General features: G+C 55.1%; 1 protein-coding gene across 1 annotated transcript in view; it reads left to right on the plus strand.

The window, feature by feature from the left end:
• myo10l3 (myosin X, like 3) overlaps positions 1-27,656 on the plus strand; it is a 206,928-nt gene that overhangs the window by 131,398 nt on the left and 47,874 nt on the right. Inside the window, exons 22-25 of the mRNA XM_055871886.1 lie at positions 5,681-6,382; positions 6,481-7,531; positions 12,260-12,377; positions 25,302-25,545. Of these exons, the coding sequence (XP_055727861.1) occupies positions 5,681-6,382; positions 6,481-7,531; positions 12,260-12,377; positions 25,302-25,545 (2,115 nt within the window). The remainder of the gene's footprint in view (positions 1-5,680; positions 6,383-6,480; positions 7,532-12,259; positions 12,378-25,301; positions 25,546-27,656) is intronic.

The raw sequence follows: 27,656 nt of genomic DNA on the forward strand, positions 1-27,656 counted from the left end.
ACATTAGCAGACAGCCCCTCAGTGTTCATCTTCCCGCTGACTACCATTTAGAAACACATTAGCAGACAGTCCCTCAGTGTTCATCTTCTCTCTGACGGTCCGCTGACTACCATTTAGAAACACATTAGCAGACAGTCCCTCAGTGTTTATCTTCCCGCTGACTACCATTTAGAACACATTAGCAGACAGTCCCTCAGTGTTTATCTTCCCGCTGAGTACCATTTAGGAACACATTAGCAGACAGCCCCTCAGTGTTCATCTTCCATCTGACGGTCTGCTGACTACCATTCAGAAACACCATTAGCAGACAGTCCCTCAGTGTTCATCTTCCCGCTGACTGTCCGCTGACTACCATTTAGGAACACATTAGCAGACAGCCCCTCAGTGTTCATCTTCCCGCTGACTACCATTTAGAAACACATTAGCAGACAGTCCCTCAGTGTTCATCTTCTCTCTGACGGTCCGCTGACTACCATTTAGAAACACATTAGCAGACAGTCCCTCAGTGTTCATCTTCCCGCTGACTACCATTTAGGAACACATTAGCAGACAGCCCCTCAGTGTTCATCTTCCTTCTGACGGTCCACTGACTACCATTTAGAAACACATTAGCAGACAGTCCCTCAGTGTTCATCTTCCCTCTGACGGTCCGCTGACTACCATTCAGAAACACCATTAGCAGACAGTCCCTCAGTGTTCATCTTCCCGCTGACTACCATTTAGGAACACATTAGCAGACAGCCCCTCAGTGTTCATCTTCCCGCTGACTACCATTTAGGAACACATTAGCAGACAGCCCCTCAGTGTTCATCTTCCCGCTGACTACCATTTAGGAACACATTAGCAGACAGCCCCTCAGTGTTCATCTTCCCGCTGACTACCATTTAGGAACACATTAGCAGACAGCCCCTCAGTGTTCATCTTCCCGCTGACTACCATTTAGGAACACATTAGCAGACAGCCCCTCAGTGTTCATCTTCCCTCTGACTGTCTGCTGACTACCATTTAGGAACACATTAGCAGACAGTCCCTCAGTGTTCATCTTCCCGCTGACTGTCTGCTGACTACAATTTAGGAACACATTAGCAGACAGCCCCTCAGTGTTCATCTTCCCGCTGACTGTCTGCTGACTACCATTTAGGAACACATTAGCAGACAGCCCCTCAGTGTTCATCTTCCCTCTGACGGTCCGCTGACTACCATTTAGGAACACATTAGCAGACAGTCCCTCAGTGTTCATCTTCCCGCTGACTACCATTTAGAAACACATTAGCAGACAGTCCCTCAGTGATCATCTTCCCTCTGACGGTCCGCTGACTACCATTTAGGAACACATTAGCAGACAGTCCCTCAGTGTTCATCTTCCCGCTGACTACCATTTAGGAACACATTAGCAGACAGCCCCTCAGTGTTCATCTTCCCTCTGACTCTCCGCTGACTACCATTTAGAAACACATTAGCAGACAGTCCCTCAGTGTTTATCTTCCCGCTGACTACCATTTAGAACACATTAGCAGACAGTCCCTCAGTGTTTATCTTCCCGCTGAGTACCATTTAGGAACACATTAGCAGACAGCCCCTCAGTGTTCATCTTCCCGCTGACTACCATTTAGAAACACATTAGCAGACAGTCCCTCAGTGTTCATCTTCTCTCTGACGGTCCGCTGACTACCATTTAGAAACACATTAGCAGACAGTCCCTCAGTGTTCATCTTCCCGCTGACTACCATTTAGGAACACATTAGCAGACAGCCCCTCAGTGTTCATCTTCCCTCTGACTCTCCGCTGACTACCATTTAGAAACACATTAGCAGACAGTCCCTCAGTGTTCATCTTCTCTCTGACGGTCCGCTGACTACCATTTAGAAACACATTAGCAGACAGTCCCTCAGTGTTCATCTTCCCGCTGACTACCATTTAGGAACACATTAGCAGACAGCCCCTCAGTGTTCATCTTCCCTCTGACTCTCCGCTGACTACCATTTAGAAACACATTAGCAGACAGTCCCTCAGTGTTTATCTTCCCGCTGACTACCATTTAGAACACATTAGCAGACAGTCCCTCAGTGTTTATCTTCCCGCTGAGTACCATTTAGGAACACATTAGCAGACAGCCCCTCAGTGTTCATCTTCCTTCTGACGGTCCACTGACTACCATTTAGAAACACATTAGCAGACAGTCCCTCAGTGTTCATCTTCCCTCTGACGGTCCGCTGACTACCATTCAGAAACACCATTAGCAGACAGTCCCTCAGTGTTCATCTTCCCGCTGACTACCATTTAGGAACACATTAGCAGACAGCCCCTCAGTGTTCATCTTCCCGCTGACTACCATTTAGGAACACATTAGCAGACAGCCCCTCAGTGTTCATCTTCCCGCTGACTACCATTTAGGAACACATTAGCAGACAGCCCCTCAGTGTTCATCTTCCCTCTGACTGTCTGCTGACTACCATTTAGGAACACATTAGCAGACAGTCCCTCAGTGTTCATCTTCCCGCTGACTGTCTGCTGACTACAATTTAGGAACACATTAGCAGACAGCCCCTCAGTGTTCATCTTCCCGCTGACTGTCTGCTGACTACCATTTAGGAACACATTAGCAGACAGCGCCTCAGTGTTCATCTTCCCTCTGACGGTCCGCTGACTACCATTTAGGAACACATTAGCAGACAGTCCCTCAGTGTTCATCTTCCCGCTGACTACCATTTAGAAACACATTAGCAGACAGTCCCTCAGTGATCATCTTCCCTCTGACGGTCCGCTGACTACCATTTAGGAACACATTAGCAGACAGTCCCTCAGTGTTTATCTTCCCGCTGACTGTCTGCTGACTACCATTTAGGAACACATTAGCAGACAATCCCTCAGTGTTCATCTTCTCTCTGACGGTCCGCTGACTACCATTTAGAAACACATTAGCAGACAGTCCCTCAGTGTTCATCTTCCCGCTGACTACCATTTAGGAACACATTAGCAGACAGCCCCTCAGTGTTTATCTTCCCGCTGACTACCATTTAGGAACACATTAGCAGACAGCCCCTCAGTGTTCATCTTCCCTCTGACTCTCCGCTGACTACCATTTAGAAACACATTAGCAGACAGTCCCTCAGTGTTTATCTTCCCGCTGACTACCATTTAGAACACATTAGCAGACAGTCCCTCAGTGTTTATCTTCCCGCTGAGTACCATTTAGGAACACCTTAGCAGACAGTCCCTCAGTGTTCATCTTCCCTCTGACGGTCCGCTGACTACCATTTAGAAACACCATTAGCAGACAGTCCCTCAGTGTTCATCTTCCCTCTGACGGTCCGCTGACTACCATTTAGAAACACCATTAGCAGACAGCCCCTCAGTGTTCATCTTCCCGCTGACTACCATTTAGGAACACATTAGCAGACAGTCCCTCAGTGTTCATCTTCCCTCTGACGGTCCGCTGACTACCATTCAGAAACACCATTAGCAGACAGCCCCTCAGTGTTCATCTTCCCGCTGACTACCATTTAGAAACACATTAGCAGAAAGTCCCTCAGTGTTCATCTTCTCTCTGACGGTCCGCTGACTACCATTTAGAAACACCATTAGCAGACAGCCCCTCAGTGTTCATCTTCCCGCTGACTGTCTGCTGACTACCATTTAGAAACACCATTAGCAGACAGTCCCTCAGTGTTCATCTTCCCGCTGACTACCATTTAGAAACACCATTAGCAGACAGTCCCTCAGTGTTCATCTTCCCGCTGACTCTCCACTGACTACCATTTAGAAACACATTAGCAGACAGTCCCTCAGTGTTCATCTTCCCTCTGACGGTCCGCTGACTACCATTTAGAAACACCATTAGCAGACAGTCCCTCAGTGTTCATCTTCCTGCTGACTACCATTTAGGAACACATTAGCAGACAGTCCCTCAGTGTTCATCTTCCCGCTGACGGTCCGCTGACTACCATTTAGGAACACATTAGCAGACAGCCCCTCAGTGTTCATCTTCCCGCTGACGGTCCGCTGACTACCATTTAGGAACACATTAGCAGACAGTCTCTCAGTGTTCATCTTCCCTCTGACGGTCCGCTGACTACCATTCAGAAACACCATTAACAGACAGTCCCTCAGTGTTCATCTTCCCGCTGACTCTCCACTGACTACCATTTAGAAACACATTAGCAGACAGTCCCTCAGTGTTCATCTTCCATTTGACTGTCCGCTGACTACCATTTAGAAACACATTAGCAGACAGTCCCTCAGTGTTCATCTTCCCGCTGACTACCATTTAGGAACACATTAGCAGACAGTCCCTCAGTGTTCATCTTCCCTCTGACGGTCCGCTGACTACCATTTAGAAACACCATTAGCAGACAGTCACCACACGTGTCCATCCTATTGTACTCGACCATGTTATTTTGTAGAGTTGATCTAGTTATTGTTTGAACAACAACAAATTGTTTGAACATTCTGCCCTGACAGAGACGAGACAGAGCATAAATCAGAGAGACATTCTGCCCTGACAGAGACAAGAGAGAGCATAAATCAGAGACATTCTGCCCTGACAGAGACAGAGCATAAATCAGAGACATTCTGCCCTGACAGAGACAGAGCATAAATCAGAGACATTCTGCCCTGACAGAGACAGAGCATAAATCAGAGACATTCTGCCCTGACAGAGACAGAGCATAAATCAGAGACATTCTGCCCTGACAGAGACAGAGCATTAATCAGAGACATTCTGCCCTGACAGAGACAAGAGAGAGCATAAATCAGAGACATTCTGCCCTGTGAGAGACAGAGACAGAGCATAAATCAGAGAGACATTCTGCCCTGACAGAGACAGAGCATAAATCAGAGACATTCTGCCCTGACAGAGACAAGAGAGAGCATAAATCAGAGACATTCTGCCCTGTGAGAGACAGAGACAGAGCATAAATCAGAGAGACATTCTGCCCTGACAGAGACACAGCATAAATCAGAGAGACATTCTGCCCTGTGAGAGACAAGAGACACAGCATAAATCAGAGAGACATTCTGCCCTGACAGAGACACAGCATAAATCAGAGACATTCTGCCCTGACAGAGACAAGAGACACAGCATAAATCAGAGAGCGCGTTCAGGCGTCTAGACAGACCCCCTCCCACCCCCCACCACGTCAGCTCCCTGGGCCAGATGTGTAAATTAGCCCTCCATGGAACGTGATGAAGTCCCCTCTCCCCTTTTACATAGTGGGCAAGGTCACCCAGTCCCCAGATGGTTGGGAGAGAGGTCTCCGTGGGGCTGTGGCGGCCTGGGTCACGGTGGAGGTTCTGGGCAGAGATGCAGGGCCTGGTGGGTGGTCCAGGAGATAGTGTTTGAAAGGTGGACAGCCAGTGACTTGTGTTGTCCCCTCTCTTGTAGGAAGCGCTGTAGGAGACAGTGACTGACAGTATGTCTTGTCCTTGTCCCCACATTGTGTTGTCCCCTCTCTTGTAGGAAGCGCTGTAGGAGATAGTGACTGACAGTATGTCTTGTCCTTGTCCCCACATTGTGTTGTCCCCTCTCTTGTAGGAAGCGCTGTAGGAGATAGTGACTGACAGTATGTCTTGTCCTTGTCCCCACATTGTGTTGTCCCCTCTCTTGTAGGAAGCGCTGTAGGAGACAGTGACTGACAGTATGTCTTGTCCTTGTCCCCACATTGTGTTTCCCCTCCTGTAGGAAGCGCTATAAGAGGGTGCTTGTCAGCACCGTCACTATCCAGAAGAACTACAGGGCTCACTTCTGGAGACGCGTGTTCCTTCGTCTCCGCACCGCCGCTGTCATTCTACAGAAACACCAGCGTGGTCGGCTGGCCCGAGGCCTCTATCGCCACCTCTCTGAGGAGAAGAAGAGGAGGGAGGAGGAGGAGGAGAGAAGGCAGGTAGAGGGGGAGACTAGGAGGCTGGAGGAAGAAAAGAGACGAGAGGAGGAGGAGACACGGAGGGTGTTGGAGCTGGAGGAGTTGAGGAGGAAGAAGGAGGAGGAGACACGGAGGGTGTTGGAGCTGGAGGAGTTGAGGAGGAGGAAGGAGGAGGAGACACGGAGGGTGTTGGAGCTGGAGGAGTTGAGGAGGAGGAAGGAGGAGGAGACACGGAGGGTGTTGGAGCTGGAGGAGTTGAGGAGGAAGGAGGAGGAGACACGGAGGGTGTTGGAGCTGGAGGAGTTGAGGAGGAGGAAGGAGGAGGAGACACGGAGGGTGTTGGAGCTGGAGGAGTTGAGGAAGGATGAGAGACGGAGAGTGTTGGAGCTGGAGGAGGTGAGGAGGAAGGAGGAGGAGAAACTGAGACTACGAAAGGAGCAGGAAGCAGCGAAGAGAAAGGAGGAGGAGCTTTGCAACGGACAGCAAGGAGAAGACGAGGAGAACGCTACAGCCAACAACAGGTACACTAGTAGCAGTGTGCCGGCTGTCATTCCAGTCTGTCTACAGCAAACTTTACTCTCCGTCTTCTAATCATTTTCCTCTTCTTCTCTCCACTTAGGAACTCCCTGGGGATGGATTCTCCTGCTCCCCATAAGGAGGTGTCCCTGTCCTACTCCCTGCCCCCCCACACCTCTGAGGAGGAGTCCCGTCAGATGGAGGAGATCCTTCGGCTGGAGAAAGAGATTGAGCGTCTGCAGCGCCAGAAGGAGGACGGGGTGTCAATGTTAGGGGACGGCCTGAGAGGGAGCAGGGAGGAGCTCCGGCAGAGGAGGGATGCAGAGATCTACCGGCTGGAGAAGGAGGCGTCTCGCGTGGCCACAGAGTTCCTGGAGCTCCTGGACTTTGGGGGTCTGGAACAGAGTTTGTCCAGCGAGGAGAACCTCCACGACCCCTCAGAGAGCACCGCTCCCCTGGCCCGGGCCGAGGTGGAGGAGGAGGTGGACGAGGGCTTCCATGCTGAGGAGGAGTGTCCCGGTAGCGGTATCCTCCTGCCAGACTTCCATCTCCCCGTGGAGGTTCCTCTGGACCAGGAGGTCTTCTCCACTCTCCCTCCTTCTCCTCCGGCCTTCGCTGAGAGTCTGGTAGCACAGGCCCTCTCACAGGCCCCATGTTGCCCCCCTGTTTACTACCCCCTCACCTCTATTGTCCCTACACACCACCCTGCTCCTCCTCTCCCTGCCCTCACCAACGGAGGTGGTAAGGCTCTCTGTCACCAACCCACCAGGAGAATAGAGGTGGCTCCAGAGACCAACAGTGTGCCCAGAAGAGTGGACGTGGTACACGACAGACCCTGCGCCAGGGTCGATGTTATGCCAACTAGAATAGACGTGATACCCGACAGATTCCCAGAGGCTGTGCCAGTCAGGAGAGTACAGCGAGTGCCCACTGTTCCTGTCCCAGGGGCCAGGGAGGTCAGAGAGGAGGTGTCATTCAGCATCGTACCAGACACAGAGTCAGGCTGTGACCAGGAGGAGTTTGAGGAGGTGCAGGGAAGTACAGGCTCTGGAGACGGAGCCAGTATCACGGACGGACACGCTACTGATGAGGTGCTGAGGAAATCGTCCTGTACTCAGAACAGCCTGGACTCCTTCAGAGGCAGCTCAGACTCTGTGAGTAGCGTGTTTACAAACCTGTACTACATTTATATGTTATTAACATACTTTATTATTATTAACACACTACTTTACCAACTACACACTACTGCGCCACCTACAGTTGAAGTCGGAAGTTTACGTACACCTCAGCCAAATACATTTAAACTCAGTTTTTCACAAATCCTGACATTTAATCCGAGTAAGAATTCCCTGTTTTAGGTCAGTTAGGATCGCCACTTTATTTTAAGAATGTGAAATGTCAGAATAATAGTAGAGAGAATGATTTATTTCAGCTTTTATTTCTTTCATCACATTCCCAGTGGGTCAGAAGTTTACATACACTCAATTAGTATTTGGTAGCATTGCCTTTAAATTGTTTAACTTGGGTCAAACGTTTCGGGTAGCTTTCCACAAGCTTCCCACAATAAATTGGGTGAATGTTGGCCCATTCCTCCTGACAGAGCTGATGTAACTGAGTCAGGTTTGTAGGCCTCCTTGCTCACACACGTGTTTTCAGTTCTTCCCACAAATGTTCTATAGGATTGAGGTCAGGGCTTTGTGATGGCCACTCCAATACCTTGACTTTGTTGTCCTTAAGCCATTTTGCCACAACTTTGGAAGTATGCTTGGGGTCGTTGTCCCATTTGGAAGACCCATTTGCGACCAAGCTTTAACTTCCTGACTGATGTCTTGAGATGTTGCTTCAATATTTCCACATAATTTTCCTACCTCATGATGCCATCTATTTTGTGAAGTGCACCAGTCCCTCCTGCAGCAAAGCACCCCCACAACATGATGCTGCCACCCCCGTGCTTCACGGTTGGGATGGTGTTCTTCGGCTTGCAAGCATCCCCCTTTTTCCTCCAAACATAACGATGGTCATTATGGCCAAACAGTTCTATTTTTGTTTCATCAGATCAGAGGACATTTCTCCAAAAACTACAATCTTTGTCCCCATGTGAAGTTGGAAACTGTAGTCTGGCTTTTTTATGGCGGTTTTGGAGCAGTGGCTTCTTCCTTGCTGAGCGGCCTTTCAGGTTATGTCGATATAGGACCAGTTTTACTGTGGATATAGATACTTTTGTACCGGTGTCCTCCAGCATCTTCACAGCTGTTGTTGTGGGATTGATTTGCACTTTTCGCACCAAAGTACGTTCAACTCTAGGAGACAGAACGTGTCTCCTTCCTGAGCGGTATGACGGCTGCCTGGTCCCATGGTGTTTATACTTGCGTACTATTGTTTGTACAGATGAACGTGGTACCTTCAGGCTTTTGGAAATTCCTCCCAAGGATGAACCAGACTTGTGGAGGTTTACACCAGTTTATCTGATGTCTAGTCTGATTTCTTTTGATTTTCCCATGATGTCAAGCAAAGAGGCACTGAGTTTGAAGATAGGCCTTGAAATACATCCACAGGTACACCTCCAATTGACTCAGATGATGTCAATTGGCCTATCAGAAGCTTCTAAAGCCATGACATCATTTTCTGGAATTTCCCAAGCTGTTTAAAGGCACAGTCAACTTAGTGTATGTAAACTTCTGACCCACTGGAATTGTGATACAGTGAAATAATCTGTCTGTAAACAATTGTTGGATAAATGACGTGTCATGCACAAAGTAGATGCGGTGGCCCTCTGCACGGTGGCCCTCTGCACGGTGGCCCTCTGTACGGTAGCCCTCTGTACGCTGGCCCTTTGTATGGTGGCCCTCTGTACGGTGGCCCTCTGTACGGTGGCCCTCTGTACGGTGGCCCTCTGCACGGTGGCCCTCTGCACGGTGGCCCTCTGCACGGTGGCCCTCTGCACGGTGGCCCTCTGCACGGTGTCCCTCTGTACGCTGGCCCTCTGTACGGTGGCCCTCTGCAAGGTGGCCCTCTGCAAGGTGGCCCTCTGTACGCTGGCCCTCTGTACGGTGGCCCTCTGCACGGTGGCCCTCTGCACGGTGGCCCTCTGTACGGTGGCCCTCTGTACGGTGGTCCTCTGGACGGTGGTCCTCTGGACGGTGGTCCTCTGCACGGTGGTCCTCTGCACGGTGGCCCTCTGCACGGTGGCCCTCTGCACGGTGGCCCTCTGTACGGTGGCCCTCTGTACGGTGGCCCTCTGTACGGTGGCCCTCTGTACGGTGGCCCTCTGTACGGTGGCCCTCTGCACGCTGGCCCTCTGCACGGTGGCCCTCTGCACGGTGGCCCTCTGCACGGTGGCCCTCTGCACGGTGGCCCTCTGTACGGTGGCCCTCTGTGCGGCGGCCCTCTGTGCGGCGGCCCTCTGTGCGGCGGCCCTCTGCGCGGCGGCCCTCTGCGCGGCGGCCCTCTGCGCGGCGGCCCTCTGCGCGGTGGCCCTCTGCGCGGTGGCCCTCTGCGCGGTGATCCTCTGCGCGGTGGTCCTCTGCACGGTGGTCCTCTGCACGGTGGTCCTCTGGACGGTGGTCCTCTGCACGGTGGCCCTCTGCGCGGTGTCCCTCTGCACGGTAGCCCTCTGTACGCTGGCCCTTTGTACGCTGGCCCTCTGTACGGTGGCCCTCTGTACGGTGGCCCTCTGTACGGTGGCCCTCTGCACGGTGGCCCTCTGCACGGTGGCCCTCTGCACGGTGGCCCTCTGCACGGTGGCCCTCTGTACGGTGGCCCTCTGTACGGTAGCCCTCTGTACGCTGGCCCTTTGTACGGTGGCCCTCTGTACGGTGGCCCTCTGTACGGTGGCCCTCTGCACGGTGGCCCTCTGCACGGTGGCCCTCTGCACGGTGGCCCTCTGCACGGTGGCCCTCTGCACGGTGGCCCTCTGCACGGTGGCCCTCTGTACGGTGGCCCTCTGCACGGTGGCCCTCTGCACGGTGTCCCTCTGCACGCTGGCCCTCTGTACGGTGGCCCTCTGCACGGTGGCCCTCTGCAAGGTGGCCCTCTGCAAGGTGGCCCTCTGTACGCTGGCCCTCTGTACGCTGGCCCTATGCACGGTGGCCCTCTGCACGGTGGCCCTCTGTACGGTGGCCCTCTGTACGGTGGTCCTCTGGACGGTGGTCCTCTGGACGGTGGTCCTCTGGACGGTGGTCCTCTGGACGGTGGTCCTCTGCACGGTGGCCCTCTGCACGGTGGCCCTCTGCACGGTGGCCCTCTGTACGGTGGCCCTCTGTGCGGTGGCCCTCTGCGCGGTGGCCCTCTGCGCGGTGGCCCTCTGCGCGGTGGCCCTCTGCGCGGTGGCCCTCTGCGCGGTGATCCTCTGCACGGTGGTCCTCTGCACGGTGGTCCTCTGCACGGTGGTCCTCTGGACGGTGGTCCTCTGCACGGTGGCCCTCTGCGCGGTGTCCCTCTGCGCGGTGGTCCTCTGCACGGTAGCCCTCTGTACGCTGGCCCTTTGTACGCTGGCCCTCTGCACGGTGGCCCTCTGTACGGTGGCCCTCTGTACGGTGGTCCTCTGGACGGTGGTCCTCTGGACGGTGGTCCTCTGGACGGTGTCCCTCTGCGCGGTGGTCCTCTGCGCGGTAGCCCTCTGTACGCTGGCCCTTTGTACGCTGGCCCTCTGTACGGTGGCCCTCTGTACGGTGGCCCTCTGTACGGTGGCCCTCTGTACGGTGGCCCTCTGCACGGTGGCCCTCTGCACGGTGGCCCTCTGCACGGTGGCCCTCTGTACGGTGGCCCTCTGTACGGTAGCCCTCTGTACGCTGGCCCTTTGTACGGTGGCCCTCTGTACGGTGGCCCTCTGTACGGTGGCCCTCTGCACGGTGGCCCTCTGCACGGTGGCCCTCTGCACGGTGGCCCTCTGCACGGTGGCCCTCTGCACGGTGGCCCTCTGCACGGTGGCCCTCTGCACGGTGGCCCTCTGCACGGTGGCCCTCTGCACGGTGGCCCTCTGCACGGTGGCCCTCTGCACGGTGGCCCTCTGCACGGTGGCCCTCTGCACGGTGTCCCTCTGCACGCTGGCCCTCTGCACGGTGGCCCTCTGCACGGTGGCCCTCTGCAAGGTGGCCCTCTGCAAGGTGGCCCTCTGCAAGGTGGCCCTCTGTACGCTGGCCCTCTGTACGGTGGCCCTCTGCACGGTGGCCCTCTGCACGGTGGCCCTCTGTACGGTGGCCCTCTGTACGGTGGTCCTCTGGACGGTGGTCCTCTGGACGGTGGTCCTCTGGACGGTGGTCCTCTGCACGGTGGTCCTCTGCACGGTGGCCCTCTGCACGGTGGCCCTCTGTACGGTGGCCCTCTGTACGGTGGCCCTCTGTACGGTGGCCCTCTGCACGCTGGCCCTCTGCACGGTGGCCCTCTGTACGGTGGACCTCTGTACGGTGGCCCTCTGTACGGTGGCCCTCTGTACGGTGGCCCTCTGTGCGGTGGCCCTCTGTGCGGCGGCCCTCTGTGCGGCGGCCCTCTGTGCGGCGGCCCTCTGCGCGGCGGCCCTCTGCGCGGCGGCCCTCTGCGCGGCGGCCCTCTGCGCGGCGGCCCTCTGCGCGGCGGCCCTCTGCGCGGCGGTCCTCTGCGCTGTGATCCTTTGCGCGGTGGTCCTCTGCGCGGTGGCCCTCTGCACGGTGATCCTCTGCGCGGTGGTCCTCTGCGCGGTGGCCCTCTGCACGGTGGCCCTCTGCACGGTGGTCCTCTGCGCGGTGGCCCTCTGCGCGGTGGTCCTCTGCACGCTGGCCCTCTGCACGGTGGTCCTCTGTACGGTGGCTCAGTTGGTTGAGCATGGTGCTTCCTCCACCTGGATACTGGGCTCTGAGCGTCTGCTAAATGGCTATGTAATAATGAATCTCTGTGTGTTGTCTCAGTTTATAGACAGTGACACGAGCAACGATGTGGACACAGACGAGGAGGTGTCCAATGGGAGGGTGAATCTTCTGAACGGCTCTGGGCCTCCATACTTCCACAGCTACCTGTACATGAAGGGTGAGTACTGAGTAACCTCGTCCACAGGCTTGAATTGCAGGCGCATAGAGCCTGAGGGGGCGTGGTTAAAATAGAGGCGGGAGAGGGAGAAAGACGGCTGCATTTGATTGGACAATGGAAAATCACCAATTAGAAGAAATGTTCTATGTAACTCCATGTTATTTTTGGAGAGCCCAGTTGATTCTAAGTTAGGACATATAAAGTTTATATGTGAAAACAATTTCTTAGAGTCATAATTTCCGATTTCCCAAACTCGAAATCCACAAAGAGGGGGAGGTGCTAGATGGTGATGGACTGATGGATCGGCCAGTTAAAACCAACAGCTGTTTTCGCTGCTCCTGCCATATTGCCATTAAAGTCCCATTGTTCTGAGGTGCTCTGAAACCAGACGTTTGGACAGAGAGACAGTCAGCTGGTGGACCACTGGCCGACAGGCATGTAGAGGGTTTCATGTTGCACTGAAGACATTGTTGTGGTCCTCTGGCTGGCTGGTACACCACTAGAGACCAGTAAGTCCTCTGGCTGGCTGGTACACCACTAGAGACCAGTATGTCCTCTGGCTGGCTGGTACACCACTAGAGACCAGTAAGTCCTCTGGCTGGCTGGTAGACCACTAGAGACCAGTAAGTCCTCTGGCTGGCTGGTACACCACTAGAGACCAGTAAGTCCTCTGGCTGGCTGGTACACCACTAGAGACCAGTATGTCCTCTGGCTGGCTGGTACACCACTAGAGACCAGTAAGTCCTCTGGCTGGCTGGTACACCACTAGAGACCAGTAAGTCCTCTGGCTGGCTGGTACACCACTAGAGACCAGTAAGTCCTCTGGCTGGCTGGTACACCACTAGAGACCAGTATGTCCTCTGGCTGGCTGGTACACCACTAGAGACCAGTAAGTCCTCTGGCTGGCTGGTACACCACTAGAGACCAGTAAGTCCTCTGGCTGGCTGGTACACCACTAGAGACCAGTAAGTCCTCTGGCTGGCTGGTACACCACTAGAGACCAGTAAGTCCTCTGGCTGGCTGGTACACCACTAGAGACCAGTAAGTCCTCTGGCTGGCTGGTACACCACTAGAGACCAGTATGTCCTCTGGCTGGCTGGTACACCACTAGAGACCAGTAAGTCCTCTGGCTGGCTGGTAGACCAATAGAGACCAGTAAGTCCTCTGGCTGGCTGGTACACCACTAGAGACCAGTAAGTCCTCTGGCTGGCTGGTACACCACTAGAGACCAGTAAGTCCTCTGGCTGGCTGGTACACCAACAGAGACCAGTAAGTCCTCTGGCTGGCTGGTAGACCACTAGAGACCAGTAAGTCCTCTGGCTGGCTGGTAGACCACTAGAGACCAGTAAGTCCTCTGGCTGGCTGGTAGACCACTAGAGACCAGTAAGTCCTCTGGCTGGCTGGTACACCACTAGAGACCAGTAAGTCCTCTGGCTGGCTGGTACACCACTAGAGACCAGTAAGTCCTCTGGCTGGCTGGTAGACCACTAGAGACCAGTAAGTCCTCTGGCTGGCTGGTAGACCACTAGAGACCAGTAAGTCCTCTGGCTGGCTGGTACACCACTAGAGACCAGTAAGTCCTCTGGCTGGCTGGTACACCACTAGAGACCAGTAAGTCCTCTGGCTGGCTGGTACACCACTAGAGACCAGTAAGTCCTCTGGCTGTCTGGTACACCACTAGAGACCAGTAAGTCCTCTGGCTGGCTGGTACACCACTAGAGACCAGTAAGTCCTCTGGCTGGCTGGTACACCACTAGAGACCAGTAAGTCCTCTGGCTGGCTGGTACACCACTAGAGACCAGTATGTCCTCTGGCTGGCTGGTACACCACTAGAGACCAGTAAGTCCTCTGGCTGGCTCGTACACCAACAGAGACCAGTAAGTCCTCTGGCTGGCTGGTACACCACTAGAGACCAGTAAGTCCTCTGGCTGGCTGGTACACCACTAGAGACCAGTAAGTCCTCTGGCTGTCTGGTACACCACTAGAGACCAGTAAGTCCTCTGGCTGGCTGGTACACCACTAGAGACCAGTAAGTCCTCTGGCTGGCTGGTACACCACTAGAGACCAGTAAGTCCTCTGGCTGGCTGGTAGACCACTAGAGACCAGTAAGTCCTCTGGCTGGCTGGTACACCACTAGAGACCAGTATGTCCTCTGGCTGGCTGGTACACCACTAGAGACCAGTAAGTCCTCTGGCTGGCTGGTACACCACTAGAGACCAGTAAGTCCTCTGGCTGGCTGGTAGACCACTAGAGACCAGTAAGTCCTCTGGCTGGCTGGTAGACCACTAGAGACCAGTAAGTCCTCTGGCTGGCTGGTAGACCACTAGAGACCAGTAAGTCCTCTGGCTGGCTGGTACACCAACAGAGACCAGTAAGTCCTCTGGCTGGCTGGTACACCACTAGAGACCAGTAAGTCCTCTGGCTGGCTGGTACACCACTAGAGACCAGTAAGTCCTCTGGCTGGCTGGTACACCACCAGAGACCAGTAAGTCCTCTGGCTGGCTGGTACACCACCAGAGACCAGTAAGTCCTCTGGCTGGCTGGCTGGTACACCACCAGAGACCAGTAAGTCCTCTGGCTGGCTGGTACACCACTAGAGACCAGTATGTCCTCTGGCTGGCTGGTACACCACTAGAGACCAGTAAGTCCTCTGGCTGGCTGGTAGACCAACAGAGACCAGTAAGTCCTCTGGCTGGCTGGTACACCTCTAGAGACCAGTAAGTCCTCTGGCTGGCTGGTACACCACTAGAGACCAGTATGTCCTCTGGCTGGCTGGTACACCACTAGAGACCAGTAAGTCCTCTGGCTGGCTGGTACACCACTAGAGAACAGTAAGTCCTCTGGCTGGCTGGTACACCACTAGAGACCAGTAAGTCCTCTGGCTGGCTGGTACACCACTAGAGACCAGTAAGTCCTCTTGCTGGCTGGTACACCACTAGAGACCAGTAAGTCCTCTGGCTGTCTGGTACACCACTAGAGACCAGTAAGTCCTCTGGCTGGCTGGTACACCACTAGAGACCAGTAAGTCCTCTGGCTGGCTGGTACACCACTAGAGACCAGTAAGTCCTCTGGCTGGCTGGTACACCACTAGAGACCAGTAAGTCCTCTGGCTGTCTGGTACACCACTAGAGACCAGTAAGTCCTCTGGCTGGCTGGTACACCACTAGAGACCAGTAAGTCCTCTGGCTGGCTGGTACACCACTAGAGACCAGTAAGTCCTCTGGCTGGCTGGTAGACCACTAGAGACCAGTAAGTCCTCTGGCTGGCTGGTACACCACTAGAGACCAGTAAGTCCTCTGGCTGGCTGGTACACCACTAGAGACCAGTATGTCCTCTGGCTGGCTGGTACACCACTAGAGACCAGTAAGTCCTCTGGCTGGCTGGTACACCACTAGAGACCAGTAAGTCCTCTGGCTGGCTGGTAGACCACCAGAGACCAGTAAGTCCTCTGGCTGGCTGGTAGACCACCAGAGACCAGTAAGTCCTCTGGCTGGCTGGTAGACCACCAGAGACCAGTAAGTCCTCTGGCTGGCTGGTAGACCACCAGAGACCAGTAAGTCCTCTGGCTGGCTGGTAGACCAACAGAGACCAGTAAGTCCTCTGGCTGGCTGGTAGACCACCAGAGACCAGTAAGTCCTCTGGCTGGCTGGTAGACCACTAGAGACCAGTAAGTCCTCTGGCTGGCTGGTACACCACTAGAGACCAGTAAGTCCTCTGGCTGGCTGGTACACCACTAGAGACCAGTAAGTCCTCTGGCTGGCTGGTAGACCACTAGAGACCAGTAAGTCCTCTGGCTGGCTGGTACACCACTAGAGACCAGTAAGTCCTCTGGCTGGCTGGTACACCAACAGAGACCAGTAAGTCCTCTGGCTGGCTGGTACACCACTAGAGACCAGTAAGTCCTCTGGTTGGCTGGTACACCACTAGAGACCAGTAAGTCCTCTGGCTGGCTGGTAGACCACTAGAGACCAGTAAGTCCTCTGGCTGGCTGGTACACCACTAGAGACCAGTAAGTCCTCTGGCTGGCTGGTACACCACTAGAGACCAGTAAGTCCTCTGGCTGGCTGGTACACCACTAGAGACCAGTAAGTCCTCTGGGTGGCTGGTACACCACTAGAGACCAGTAAGTCCTCTGGCTGGCTGGTACACCACTAGAGACCAGTAAGTCCTCTGGCTGGCTGGTACACCACTAGAGACCAGTAAGTCCTCTGGCTGGCTGGTACACCACTAGAGACCAGTAAGTCCTCTGGCTGGCTGGTACACCACTAGAGACCAGTAAGTCCTCTGGCTGGCTGGTACACCACTAGAGACCAGTAAGTCCTCTGGCTGGCTGGTACACCACTAGAGACCAGTAAGTCCTCTGGCTGGCTGGTACACCACTAGAGAACAGTAACTCCTCTGGCTGGCTGGTAGACCACTAGAGACCAGTAAGTCCTCTGGCTGGCTGGTACACCACTAGAGACCAGTAAGTCCTCTGGCTGGCTGGTAGACCACTAGAGACCAGTAAGTCCTCTGGCTGGCTGGTACACCACTAGAGACCAGTAAGTCCTCTGGCTGGCTGGTACACCACTAGAGACCAGTATGTCCTCTGGCTGGCTGGTACACCACTAGAGACCAGTAAGTCCTCTGGCTGGCTGGTACACCACCAGAGACCAGTAAGTCCTCTGGCTGGCTGGTAGACCACCAGAGACCAGTAAGTCCTCTGGCTGGCTGGTAGACCACCAGAGACCAGTAAGTCCTCTGGCTGGCTGGTAGACCACCAGAGACCAGTAAGTCCTCTGGCTGGCTGGTAGACCACCAGAGACCAGTAAGTCCTCTGGCTGGCTGGCTGGCTGGTACACCACCAGAGACCAGTAAGTCCTCTGGCTGGCTGGCTGGTACACCACCAGAGACCAGTAAGTCCTCTGGCTGGCTGGTACACCACCAGAGACCAGTATGTCCTCTGGCTGGCTGGCTGGTACACCACCAGAGACCAGTAAGTCCTCTGGCTGGCTGGCTGGTACACCACCAGAGACCAGTAAGTCCTCTGGCTGGCTGGCTGGTACACCACCAGAGACCAGTAAGTCCTCTGGCTGGCTGGCTGGTACACCACCAGAGACCAGTAAGTCCTCTGGCTGGCTGGCTGGTACACCACCAGAGACCAGTAAGTCCTCTGGCTGGCTGGCTGGTACACCACCAGAGACCAGTAAGTCCTCTGGCTGGCTGGTAGACCACCAGAGACCAGTAAGTCCTCTGGCTGGCTGGTAGACCACCAGAGACCAGTAAGTCCTCTGGCTGGCTGGTAGACCACCAGAGACCAGTAAGTCCTCTGGCTGGCTGGTAGACCACCAGAGACCAGTAAGTCCTCTGGCTGGCTGGCTGGCTGGTACACCACCAGAGACCAGTAAGTCCTCTGGCTGGCTGGCTGGTACACCACCAGAGACCAGTAAGTCCTCTGGCTGGCTGGTACACCACCAGAGACCAGTATGTCCTCTGGCTGGCTGGTACACCACCAGAGACCAGTATGTCCTCTGGCTGGCTGGCTGGTACACCACCAGAGACCAGTAAGTCCTCTGGCTGGCTGGCTGGTACACCACCAGAGACCAGTAAGTCCTCTGGCTGGCTGGTACACCACCAGAGACCAGTAAGTCCTCTGGCTGGCTGGCTGGTACACCACCAGAGACCAGTAAGTCCTCTGGCTGGCTGGCTGGTACACCACCAGAGACCAGTAAGTCCTCTGGCTGGCTGGCTGGTACACCACCAGAGACCAGTAAGTCCTCTGGCTGGCTGGCTGGTACACCACCAGAGACCAGTAAGTCCTCTGGCTGGCTCGCTGGTACACCACCAGAGACCAGTAAGTCCTCTGGCTGGCTCGCTGGTACACCACCAGAGACCAGTAAGTCCTCTGGCTGGCTGGTAGACCACCAGAGACCAGTAAGTCCTCTGGCTGGCTGGCTGGTACACCACCAGAGACCAGTAAGTCCTCTGGCTGGCTGGCTGGTACACCACCAGAGACCAGTAAGTCCTCTGGCTGGCTGGCTGGTACACCACCAGAGACCAGTAAGTCCTCTGGCTGGCTGGCTGGTACACCACCAGAGACCAGTAAGTCCTCTGGCTGGCTGGCTGGTACACCACCAGAGACCAGTAAGTCCTCTGGCTGGCTGGCTGGTACACCACCAGAGACCAGTAAGTCCTCTGGCTGGCTGGCTGGTACACCACCAGAGACCAGTAAGTCCTCTGGCTGGCTGGCTGGTACACCACCAGAGACCAGTAAGTCCTCTGGCTGGCTGGCTGGTACACCACCAGAGACCAGTAAGTCCTCTGGCTGGCTGGCTGGTACACCACCAGAGACCAGTAAGTCCTCTGGCTGGCTGGCTGGCTGGTACACCACCAGAGACCAGTAAGTCCTCTGGCTGGCTGGCTTGCTGGTAGACCACCAGAGACCAGTAAGTCCTCTGGCTGGCTGGTAGACCACCAGAGACCAGTAAGTCTCTGGCTGGCTGGTACACCACCAGAGACCAGTAAGTCCTCTGGCTGGCTGGCTGGCTGGCTGGCTGGTACACCACCAGAGACCAGTAAGTCCTCTGGCTGGCTGATTGGTACACCACCAGAGACCAGTAAGTCCTCTGGCTGGCTGGCTGGTACACCACCAGAGACCAGTAAGTCTTCTGGCTGGCTGGTAGACCACCAGAGACCAGTAAGTCCTCTGGCTGGCTGGTAGACCACCAGAGACCAGTAAGTCCTCTGGCTGGCTGGTACACCACCAGAGACCAGTAAGTCCTCTGGCTGGCTGGCTGGTACACCACCAGAGACCAGTAAGTCCTCTGGCTGGCTGGCTGGTACACCACCAGAGACCAGTAAGTCCTCTGGCTGGCTGGCTGGTACACCACCAGAGACCAGTAAGTCCTCTGGCTGGCTGGCTGGTACACCACCAGAGACCAGTATGTCCTCTGGCTGGCTGGCTGGTACACCACCAGAGACCAGTAAGTCCTCTGGCTGGCTGGCTGGTACACCACCAGAGACCAGTAAGTCCTCTGGCTGGCTGGCTGGTACACCACCAGAGACCAGTAAGTCTTCTGGCTGGCTGGTAGACCACCAGAGACCAGTAAGTCTTCTGGCTGGCTGGTAGACCACCAGAGACCAGTAAGTCCTCTGGCTGGCTGGTAGACCACCAGAGACCAGTAAGTCCTCTGGCTGGCTGGTAGACCACCAGAGACCAGTAAGTCCTCTGGCTGGCTGGTACACCACCAGAGACCAGTAAGTCCTCTGGCTGGCTGGCTGGTACACCACCAGAGACCAGTAAGTCCTCTGGCTGGCTGGCTGGTACACCACCAGAGACCAGTAAGTCCTCTGGCTGGCTGGCTTGCTGGTAGACCACCAGAGACCAGTAAGTCCTCTGGCTGGCTGGTAGACCACCAGAGACCAGTAAGTCCTCTGGCTGGCTGGCTGGTAGACCACCAGAGACCAGTAAGTCCTCTGGCTGGCTGGCTGGTACACCACCAGAGACCAGTAAGTCCTCTGGCTGGCTGGCTGGTACACCACCAGAGACCAGTAAGTCCTCTGGCTGGCTCGCTGGTACACCACCAGAGACCAGTAAGTCCTCTGGCTGGCTGGTAGACCACCAGAGACCAGTAAGTCCTCTGGCTGGCTGGTAGACCACCAGAGACCAGTAAGTCCTCTGGCTGGCTGGCTGGTACACCACCAGAGACCAGTAAGTCCTCTGGCTGGCTGGCTGGTACACCACCAGAGACCAGTAAGTCCTCTGGCTGGCTGGCTGGTACACCACCAGAGACCAGTAAGTCCTCTGGCTGGCTGGCTGGTACACCACCAGAGACCAGTAAGTCCTCTGGCTGGCTGGCTGGTACACCACCAGAGACCAGTAAGTCCTCTGGCTGGCTGGCTGGTACACCACCAGAGACCAGTAAGTCCTCTGGCTGGCTGGCTGGTACACCACCAGAGACCAGTAAGTCCTCTGGCTGGCTGGCTGGTACACCACCAGAGACCAGTAAGTCCTCTGGCTGGCTGGCTGGTACACCACCAGAGACCAGTAAGTCCTCTGGCTGGCTGGCTGGTACACCACCAGAGACCAGTAAGTCCTCTGGCTGGCTGGCTGGTACACCACCAGAGACCAGTAAGTCCTCTGGCTGGCTGGCTGGTACACCACCAGAGACCAGTATGTCCTCTGGCTGGCTGGCTGGTACACCACCAGAGACCAGTAAGTCCTCTGGCTGGCTGGCTGGTACACCACCAGAGACCAGTAAGTCCTCTGGCTGGCTGGCTGGTACACCACCAGAGACCAGTAAGTCTTCTGGCTGGCTGGTAGACCACCAGAGACCAGTAAGTCCTCTGGCTGGCTGGTAGACCACCAGAGACCAGTAAGTCCTCTGGCTGGCTGGTACACCACCAGAGACCAGTAAGTCCTCTGGCTGGCTGGTACACCACCAGAGACCAGTAAGTCCTCTGGCTGGCTGGCTGGTACACCACCAGAGACCAGTAAGTCCTCTGGCTGGCTGGCTGGTACACCACCAGAGACCAGTAAGTCCTCTGGCTGGCTGGCTTGCTGGTAGACCACCAGAGACCAGTAAGTCCTCTGGCTGGCTGGTAGACCACCAGAGACCAGTAAGTCCTCTGGCTGGCTGGCTGGTAGACCACCAGAGACCAGTAAGTCCTCTGGCTGGCTGGCTGGTACACCACCAGAGACCAGTAAGTCCTCTGGCTGGCTGGCTGGCTGGTACACCACCAGAGACCAGTAAGTCCTCTGGCTGGCTGGCTTGCTGGTAGACCACCAGAGACCAGTAAGTCCTCTGGCTGGCTGGTAGACCACCAGAGACCAGTAAGTCTCTGGCTGGCTGGTACACCACCAGAGACCAGTAAGTCCTCTGGCTGGCTGGCTGGCTGGCTGGCTGGTACACCACCAGAGACCAGTAAGTCCTCTGGCTGGCTGATTGGTACACCACCAGAGACCAGTAAGTCCTCTGGCTGGCTGGCTGGTACACCACCAGAGACCAGTAAGTCTTCTGGCTGGCTGGTAGACCACCAGAGACCAGTAAGTCCTCTGGCTGGCTGGTAGACCACCAGAGACCAGTAAGTCCTCTGGCTGGCTGGTACACCACCAGAGACCAGTAAGTCCTCTGGCTGGCTGGCTGGTACACCACCAGAGACCAGTAAGTCCTCTGGCTGGCTGGCTGGTACACCACCAGAGACCAGTAAGTCCTCTGGCTGGCTGGCTGGTACACCACCAGAGACCAGTAAGTCCTCTGGCTGGCTGGCTGGTACACCACCAGAGACCAGTATGTCCTCTGGCTGGCTGGCTGGTACACCACCAGAGACCAGTAAGTCCTCTGGCTGGCTGGCTGGTACACCACCAGAGACCAGTAAGTCCTCTGGCTGGCTGGCTGGTACACCACCAGAGACCAGTAAGTCTTCTGGCTGGCTGGTAGACCACCAGAGACCAGTAAGTCTTCTGGCTGGCTGGTAGACCACCAGAGACCAGTAAGTCCTCTGGCTGGCTGGTAGACCACCAGAGACCAGTAAGTCCTCTGGCTGGCTGGTAGACCACCAGAGACCAGTAAGTCCTCTGGCTGGCTGGTACACCACCAGAGACCAGTAAGTCCTCTGGCTGGCTGGCTGGTACACCACCAGAGACCAGTAAGTCCTCTGGCTGGCTGGCTGGTACACCACCAGAGACCAGTAAGTCCTCTGGCTGGCTGGCTTGCTGGTAGACCACCAGAGACCAGTAAGTCCTCTGGCTGGCTGGTAGACCACCAGAGACCAGTAAGTCCTCTGGCTGGCTGGCTGGTAGACCACCAGAGACCAGTAAGTCCTCTGGCTGGCTGGCTGGTACACCACCAGAGACCAGTAAGTCCTCTGGCTGGCTGGCTGGTACACCACCAGAGACCAGTAAGTCCTCTGGCTGGCTCGCTGGTACACCACCAGAGACCAGTAAGTCCTCTGGCTGGCTGGTAGACCACCAGAGACCAGTAAGTCCTCTGGCTGGCTGGTAGACCACCAGAGACCAGTAAGTCCTCTGGCTGGCTGGCTGGTACACCACCAGAGACCAGTAAGTCCTCTGGCTGGCTGGCTGGTACACCACCAGAGACCAGTAAGTCCTCTGGCTGGCTGGCTGGTACACCACCAGAGACCAGTAAGTCCTCTGGCTGGCTGGCTGGTACACCACCAGAGACCAGTAAGTCCTCTGGCTGGCTGGCTGGTACACCACCAGAGACCAGTAAGTCCTCTGGCTGGCTGGCTGGTACACCACCAGAGACCAGTAAGTCCTCTGGCTGGCTGGCTGGTACACCACCAGAGACCAGTAAGTCCTCTGGCTGGCTGGCTGGTACACCACCAGAGACCAGTAAGTCCTCTGGCTGGCTGGCTGGTACACCACCAGAGACCAGTAAGTCCTCTGGCTGGCTGGCTGGTACACCACCAGAGACCAGTAAGTCCTCTGGCTGGCTGGCTGGTACACCACCAGAGACCAGTATGTCCTCTGGCTGGCTGGCTGGTACACCACCAGAGACCAGTAAGTCCTCTGGCTGGCTGGCTGGTACACCACCAGAGACCAGTAAGTCCTCTGGCTGGCTGGCTGGTACACCACCAGAGACCAGTAAGTCTTCTGGCTGGCTGGTAGACCACCAGAGACCAGTAAGTCCTCTGGCTGGCTGGTAGACCACCAGAGACCAGTAAGTCCTCTGGCTGGCTGGTACACCACCAGAGACCAGTAAGTCCTCTGGCTGGCTGGTACACCACCAGAGACCAGTAAGTCCTCTGGCTGGCTGGCTGGTACACCACCAGAGACCAGTAAGTCCTCTGGCTGGCTGGCTGGTACACCACCAGAGACCAGTAAGTCCTCTGGCTGGCTGGCTTGCTGGTAGACCACCAGAGACCAGTAAGTCCTCTGGCTGGCTGGTAGACCACCAGAGACCAGTAAGTCCTCTGGCTGGCTGGCTGGTAGACCACCAGAGACCAGTAAGTCCTCTGGCTGGCTGGCTGGTACACCACCAGAGACCAGTAAGTCCTCTGGCTGGCTGGCTGGTAGACCACCAGAGACCAGTAAGTCCTCTGGCTGGCTGGCTGGTAGACCACCAGAGACCAGTAAGTCCTCTGGCTGGCTGGCTGGTACACCACCAGAGACCAGTAAGTCCTCTGGCTGGCTGGCTGGTACACCACCAGAGACCAGTAAGTCCTCTGGCTGGCTGGCTGGTACACCACCAGAGACCAGTAAGTCCTCTGGCTGGCTGGCTGGTACACCACCAGAGACCAGTAAGTCCTCTGGCTGGCTGGCTGGTACACCACCAGAGACCAGTAAGTCCTCTGGCTGGCTGGCTGGTACACCACCAGAGACCAGTAAGTCCTCTGGCTGGCTGGCTTGCTGGTAGACGGCCAGAGACCAGTAAGTCCTCTGGCTGGCTGGTAGACCACCAGAGACCAGTAAGTCTCTGGCTGGCTGGTACACCACCAGAGACCAGTAAGTCCTCTGGCTGGCTGGCTGGCTGGCTGGCTGGTACACCACCAGAGACCAGTAAGTCCTCTGGCTGGCTGGCTGGTACACCACCAGAGACCAGTAAGTCCTCTGGCTGGCTGGCTGGTACACCACCAGAGACCAGTAAGTCCTCTGGCTGGCTGGCTGGTACACCACCAGAGACCAGTAAGTCCTCTGGCTGGCTGGCTGGTACACCACCAGAGACCAGTAAGTCCTCTGGCTGGCTGGCTTGCTGGTAGACCACCAGAGACCAGTAAGTCTTCTGGCTGGCTGGTAGACCACCAGAGACCAGTAAGTCCTCTGGCTGGCTGGTACACCACCAGAGACCAGTAAGTCCTCTGGCTGGCTGGTACACCACCAGAGACCAGTAAGTCCTCTGGCTGGCTGGCTGGTACACCACCAGAGACCAGTAAGTCCTCTGGCTGGCTGGCTGGTACACCACCAGAGACCAGTAAGTACTCTGGCTGGCTGGTAGACCACCAGAGACCAGTAAGTCCTCTGGCTGGCTGGTAGACCACCAGAGACCAGTAAGTCCTCTGGCTGGCTGGTAGACCACCAGAGACCAGTAAGTCCTCTGGCTGGCTGGCTGGTACACCACCAGAGACCAGTAAGTCCTCTGGCTGGCTGGCTGGTACACCACCAGAGACCAGTAAGTCCTCTGGCTGGCTGGCTGGTACACCACCAGAGACCAGTAAGTCCTCTGGCTGGCTGGCTGGTACTCCACCAGAGACCAGTAAGTCCTCTGGCTGGCTGGCTTGCTGGTAGACCACCAGAGACCAGTAAGTCCTCTGGCTGGCTGGCTTGCTGGTAGACCACCAGAGACCAGTAAGTCCTCTGGCTGACTGGTAGACCACTAGAGACCAGTAAGTCCTCTGGCTGGCTGGCTGGTACACCACTAGAGACCAGTAAGTCCTCTGGCTGGCTGGCTGGTACACCACCAGAGACCAGTAAGTCCTCTGGCTGGCTGGCTGGTACACCACCAGAGACCAGTAAGTCCTCTGGCTGGCTGGCTGGTACACCACCAGAGACCAGTAAGTCCTCTGGCTGGCTGGCTTGCTGGTAGACCACCAGAGACCAGTAAGTCCTCTGGCTGGCTGGTAGACCACCAGAGACCAGTAAGTCCTCTGGCTGGCTGGCTGGCTGGCTGGCTGGTACACCACCAGAGACCAGTAAGTCCTCTGGCTGGCTGGCTGGTACACCACCAGAGACCAGTAAGTCCTCTGGCTGGCTGGCTGGCTGGTACACCACCAGAGAGTGGAATATTGTGTTATCTTCCTTTAACAATCTACATTCTGCAAAGACTGCAACATTTCTTGTCACTAATCGTCATAACAAGTCTTCCTCTCCACGGCTCTCTGTAAACCAGTGTAAAACACTTAGTAATGACTGCTGTTGTCGAAAAGGGATTTCTAAATACGTCAGTTGGTTCATAACCCCACCCCCCCCACCCCCCTGTTCTCCAGGTGGACTGATGATCCCGTGGCGACGGAGGTGGTGTGTATTGAAGGACGACACCTTCATGTGGTTCAGGGCGAAGCAGGACAGTCTGAAGAGTGGCTGGCTGTATAAGAAGGGAGGTGGCATGTCCACTCTGTCCAGAAGGAACTGGAAGCAGCGTTGGTTCGTCCTGAGAGACGATAAACTCATGTACTTTGAGAGCGACAGCGAGGAGAAACTGAAGGGGACCGTCGACATCCGCTCCGCCAAGTAAGAATCTGCTCCCCTATCTGATGAAACGGGTCTCCGAGGCTGCATTCACACAGGCAGACAGATTCGGATCTTTGTTTCCCCACTGCTAATTGGTATTTTGACGAAATCACATCAGTTCCCACATCAGCTGGTCTAATTGGTCAAAAGATCAATTAGTGAAAAGATCAGAACTGGGCTGCCTGTGTGAACACAGCCATGTTCTTTCCAGGAACAGTTTCTCTTCTCCTGATTTTACTGATTAGAACTCTGGCAAAAAATGTATTTTATACGTTACTAGATTAATATATTATTAGCGGAATACGTTACTAGATTAATACATTATTAGCTGAATACGTTACTAGATTAATACATTACTAGATTAATACATTATTAGCTGAGTTGGTATCCTATCCTGCTGTCTACAGGGACATAGTAGATAACCTGTCTCTAACCTGTGGTGTCCTATCCTGCTGTCTACAGGGACATAGTGGATAACCCGTCTCTAACCTGTGGTGTCCTATCCTGCTGTCTACAGGGACATAGTAGATAACCTGTCTCTAACCTGTGGTGTCCTATCCTGCTGTCTACAGGGACATAGTGGATAACCCGTCTCTAACCTGTGGTGTCCTATCCTGCTGTCTACAGGGACATAGTAGATAACCTGTCTCTAACCTGTGGTGTCCTATCCTGCTGTCTACAGGGACATAGTGGATAACCTGTCTCTAACCTGTGGTGTCCTATCCTGCTGTCTACAGGGACATAGTGGATAACCTGTCTCTAACCTGTGGTGTCCTATCCTGCTGTCTACAGGGACATAGTGGATAACCCGTCTCTAACCTGTGGTGTCCTATCCTGCTGTCTACAGGGACATAGTGGATAACCCGTCTCTAACCTGTGGTGTCCTATCCTGCTGTCTACAGGGACATAGTGGATAACCTGTCTCTAACCTGTGGTGTCCTATCCTGCTGTCTACAGGGACATAGTGGATAACCCGTCTCTAACCTGTGGTGTCCTATCCTGCTGTCTACAGGGACATAGTGGATAACCTGTCTCTAACCTGTGGTGTCCTATCCTGCTGTCTACAGGGACATAGTGGATAACCTGTCTCTAACCTGTGGTGTCCTATCCTGCTGTCTACAGGGACATAGTGGATAACCTGTCTCTAACCTGTGGTGTCCTATCCTGCTGTCTACAGGGACATAGTGGATAACCTGTCTCTAACCTGTGGTGTCCTATCCTGCTGTCTACAGGGACATAGTGGATAACCTGTCTCTAACCTGTGGTGTCCTATCCTGCTGTCTACAGGGACATAGTGGATAACCCGTCTCTAACCTGTGGTGTCCTATCCTGCTGTCTACAGGGACATAGTGGATAACCCGTCTCTAACCTGTGGTGTCCTATCCTGCTGTCTACAGGGACATAGTGGATAACCCGTCTCTAACCTGTGGTGTCCTATCCTGCTGTCTACAGGGACATAGTAGATAACCTGTCTCTAACCTGTGGTGTCCTATCCTGCTGTCTACAGGGACATAGTGGATAACCTGTCTCTAACCTGTGGTGTCCTATCCTGCTGTCTACAGGGACATAGTGGATAACCTGTCTCTAACCTGTGGTGTCCTATCCTGCTGTCTACAGGGACATAGTGGATAACCTGTCTCTAACCTGTGGTGTCCTATCCTGCTGTCTACAGGGACATAGTGGATAACCCGTCTCTAACCTGTGGTGTCCTATCCTGCTGTCTACAGGGACATAGTGGATAACCCGTCTCTAACCTGTGGTGTCCTATCCTGCTGTCTACAGGGACATAGTGGATAACCCGTCTCTAACCTGTGGTGTCCTATCCTGCTGTCTACAGGGACATAGTGGATAACCTGTCTCTAACCTGTGGTGTCCTATCCTGCTGTCTACAGGGACATAGTGGATAACCTGTCTCTAACCTGTGGTGTCCTATCCTGCTGTCTACAGGGACATAGTGGATAACCTGTCTCTAACCTGTGGTGTCCTATCCTGCTGTCTACAGGGACATAGTAGATAACCTGTCTCTAACCTGTGGTGTCCTATCCTGCTGTCTACAGGGACATAGTGGATAACCTGTCTCTAACCTGTGGTGTCCTATCCTGCTGTCTACA

Source organism: Salvelinus fontinalis, chromosome 19 (genome assembly GCF_029448725.1).
Source record: "Salvelinus fontinalis isolate EN_2023a chromosome 19, ASM2944872v1, whole genome shotgun sequence".
Lineage (NCBI taxonomy): Eukaryota > Metazoa > Chordata > Actinopteri > Salmoniformes > Salmonidae > Salvelinus > Salvelinus fontinalis.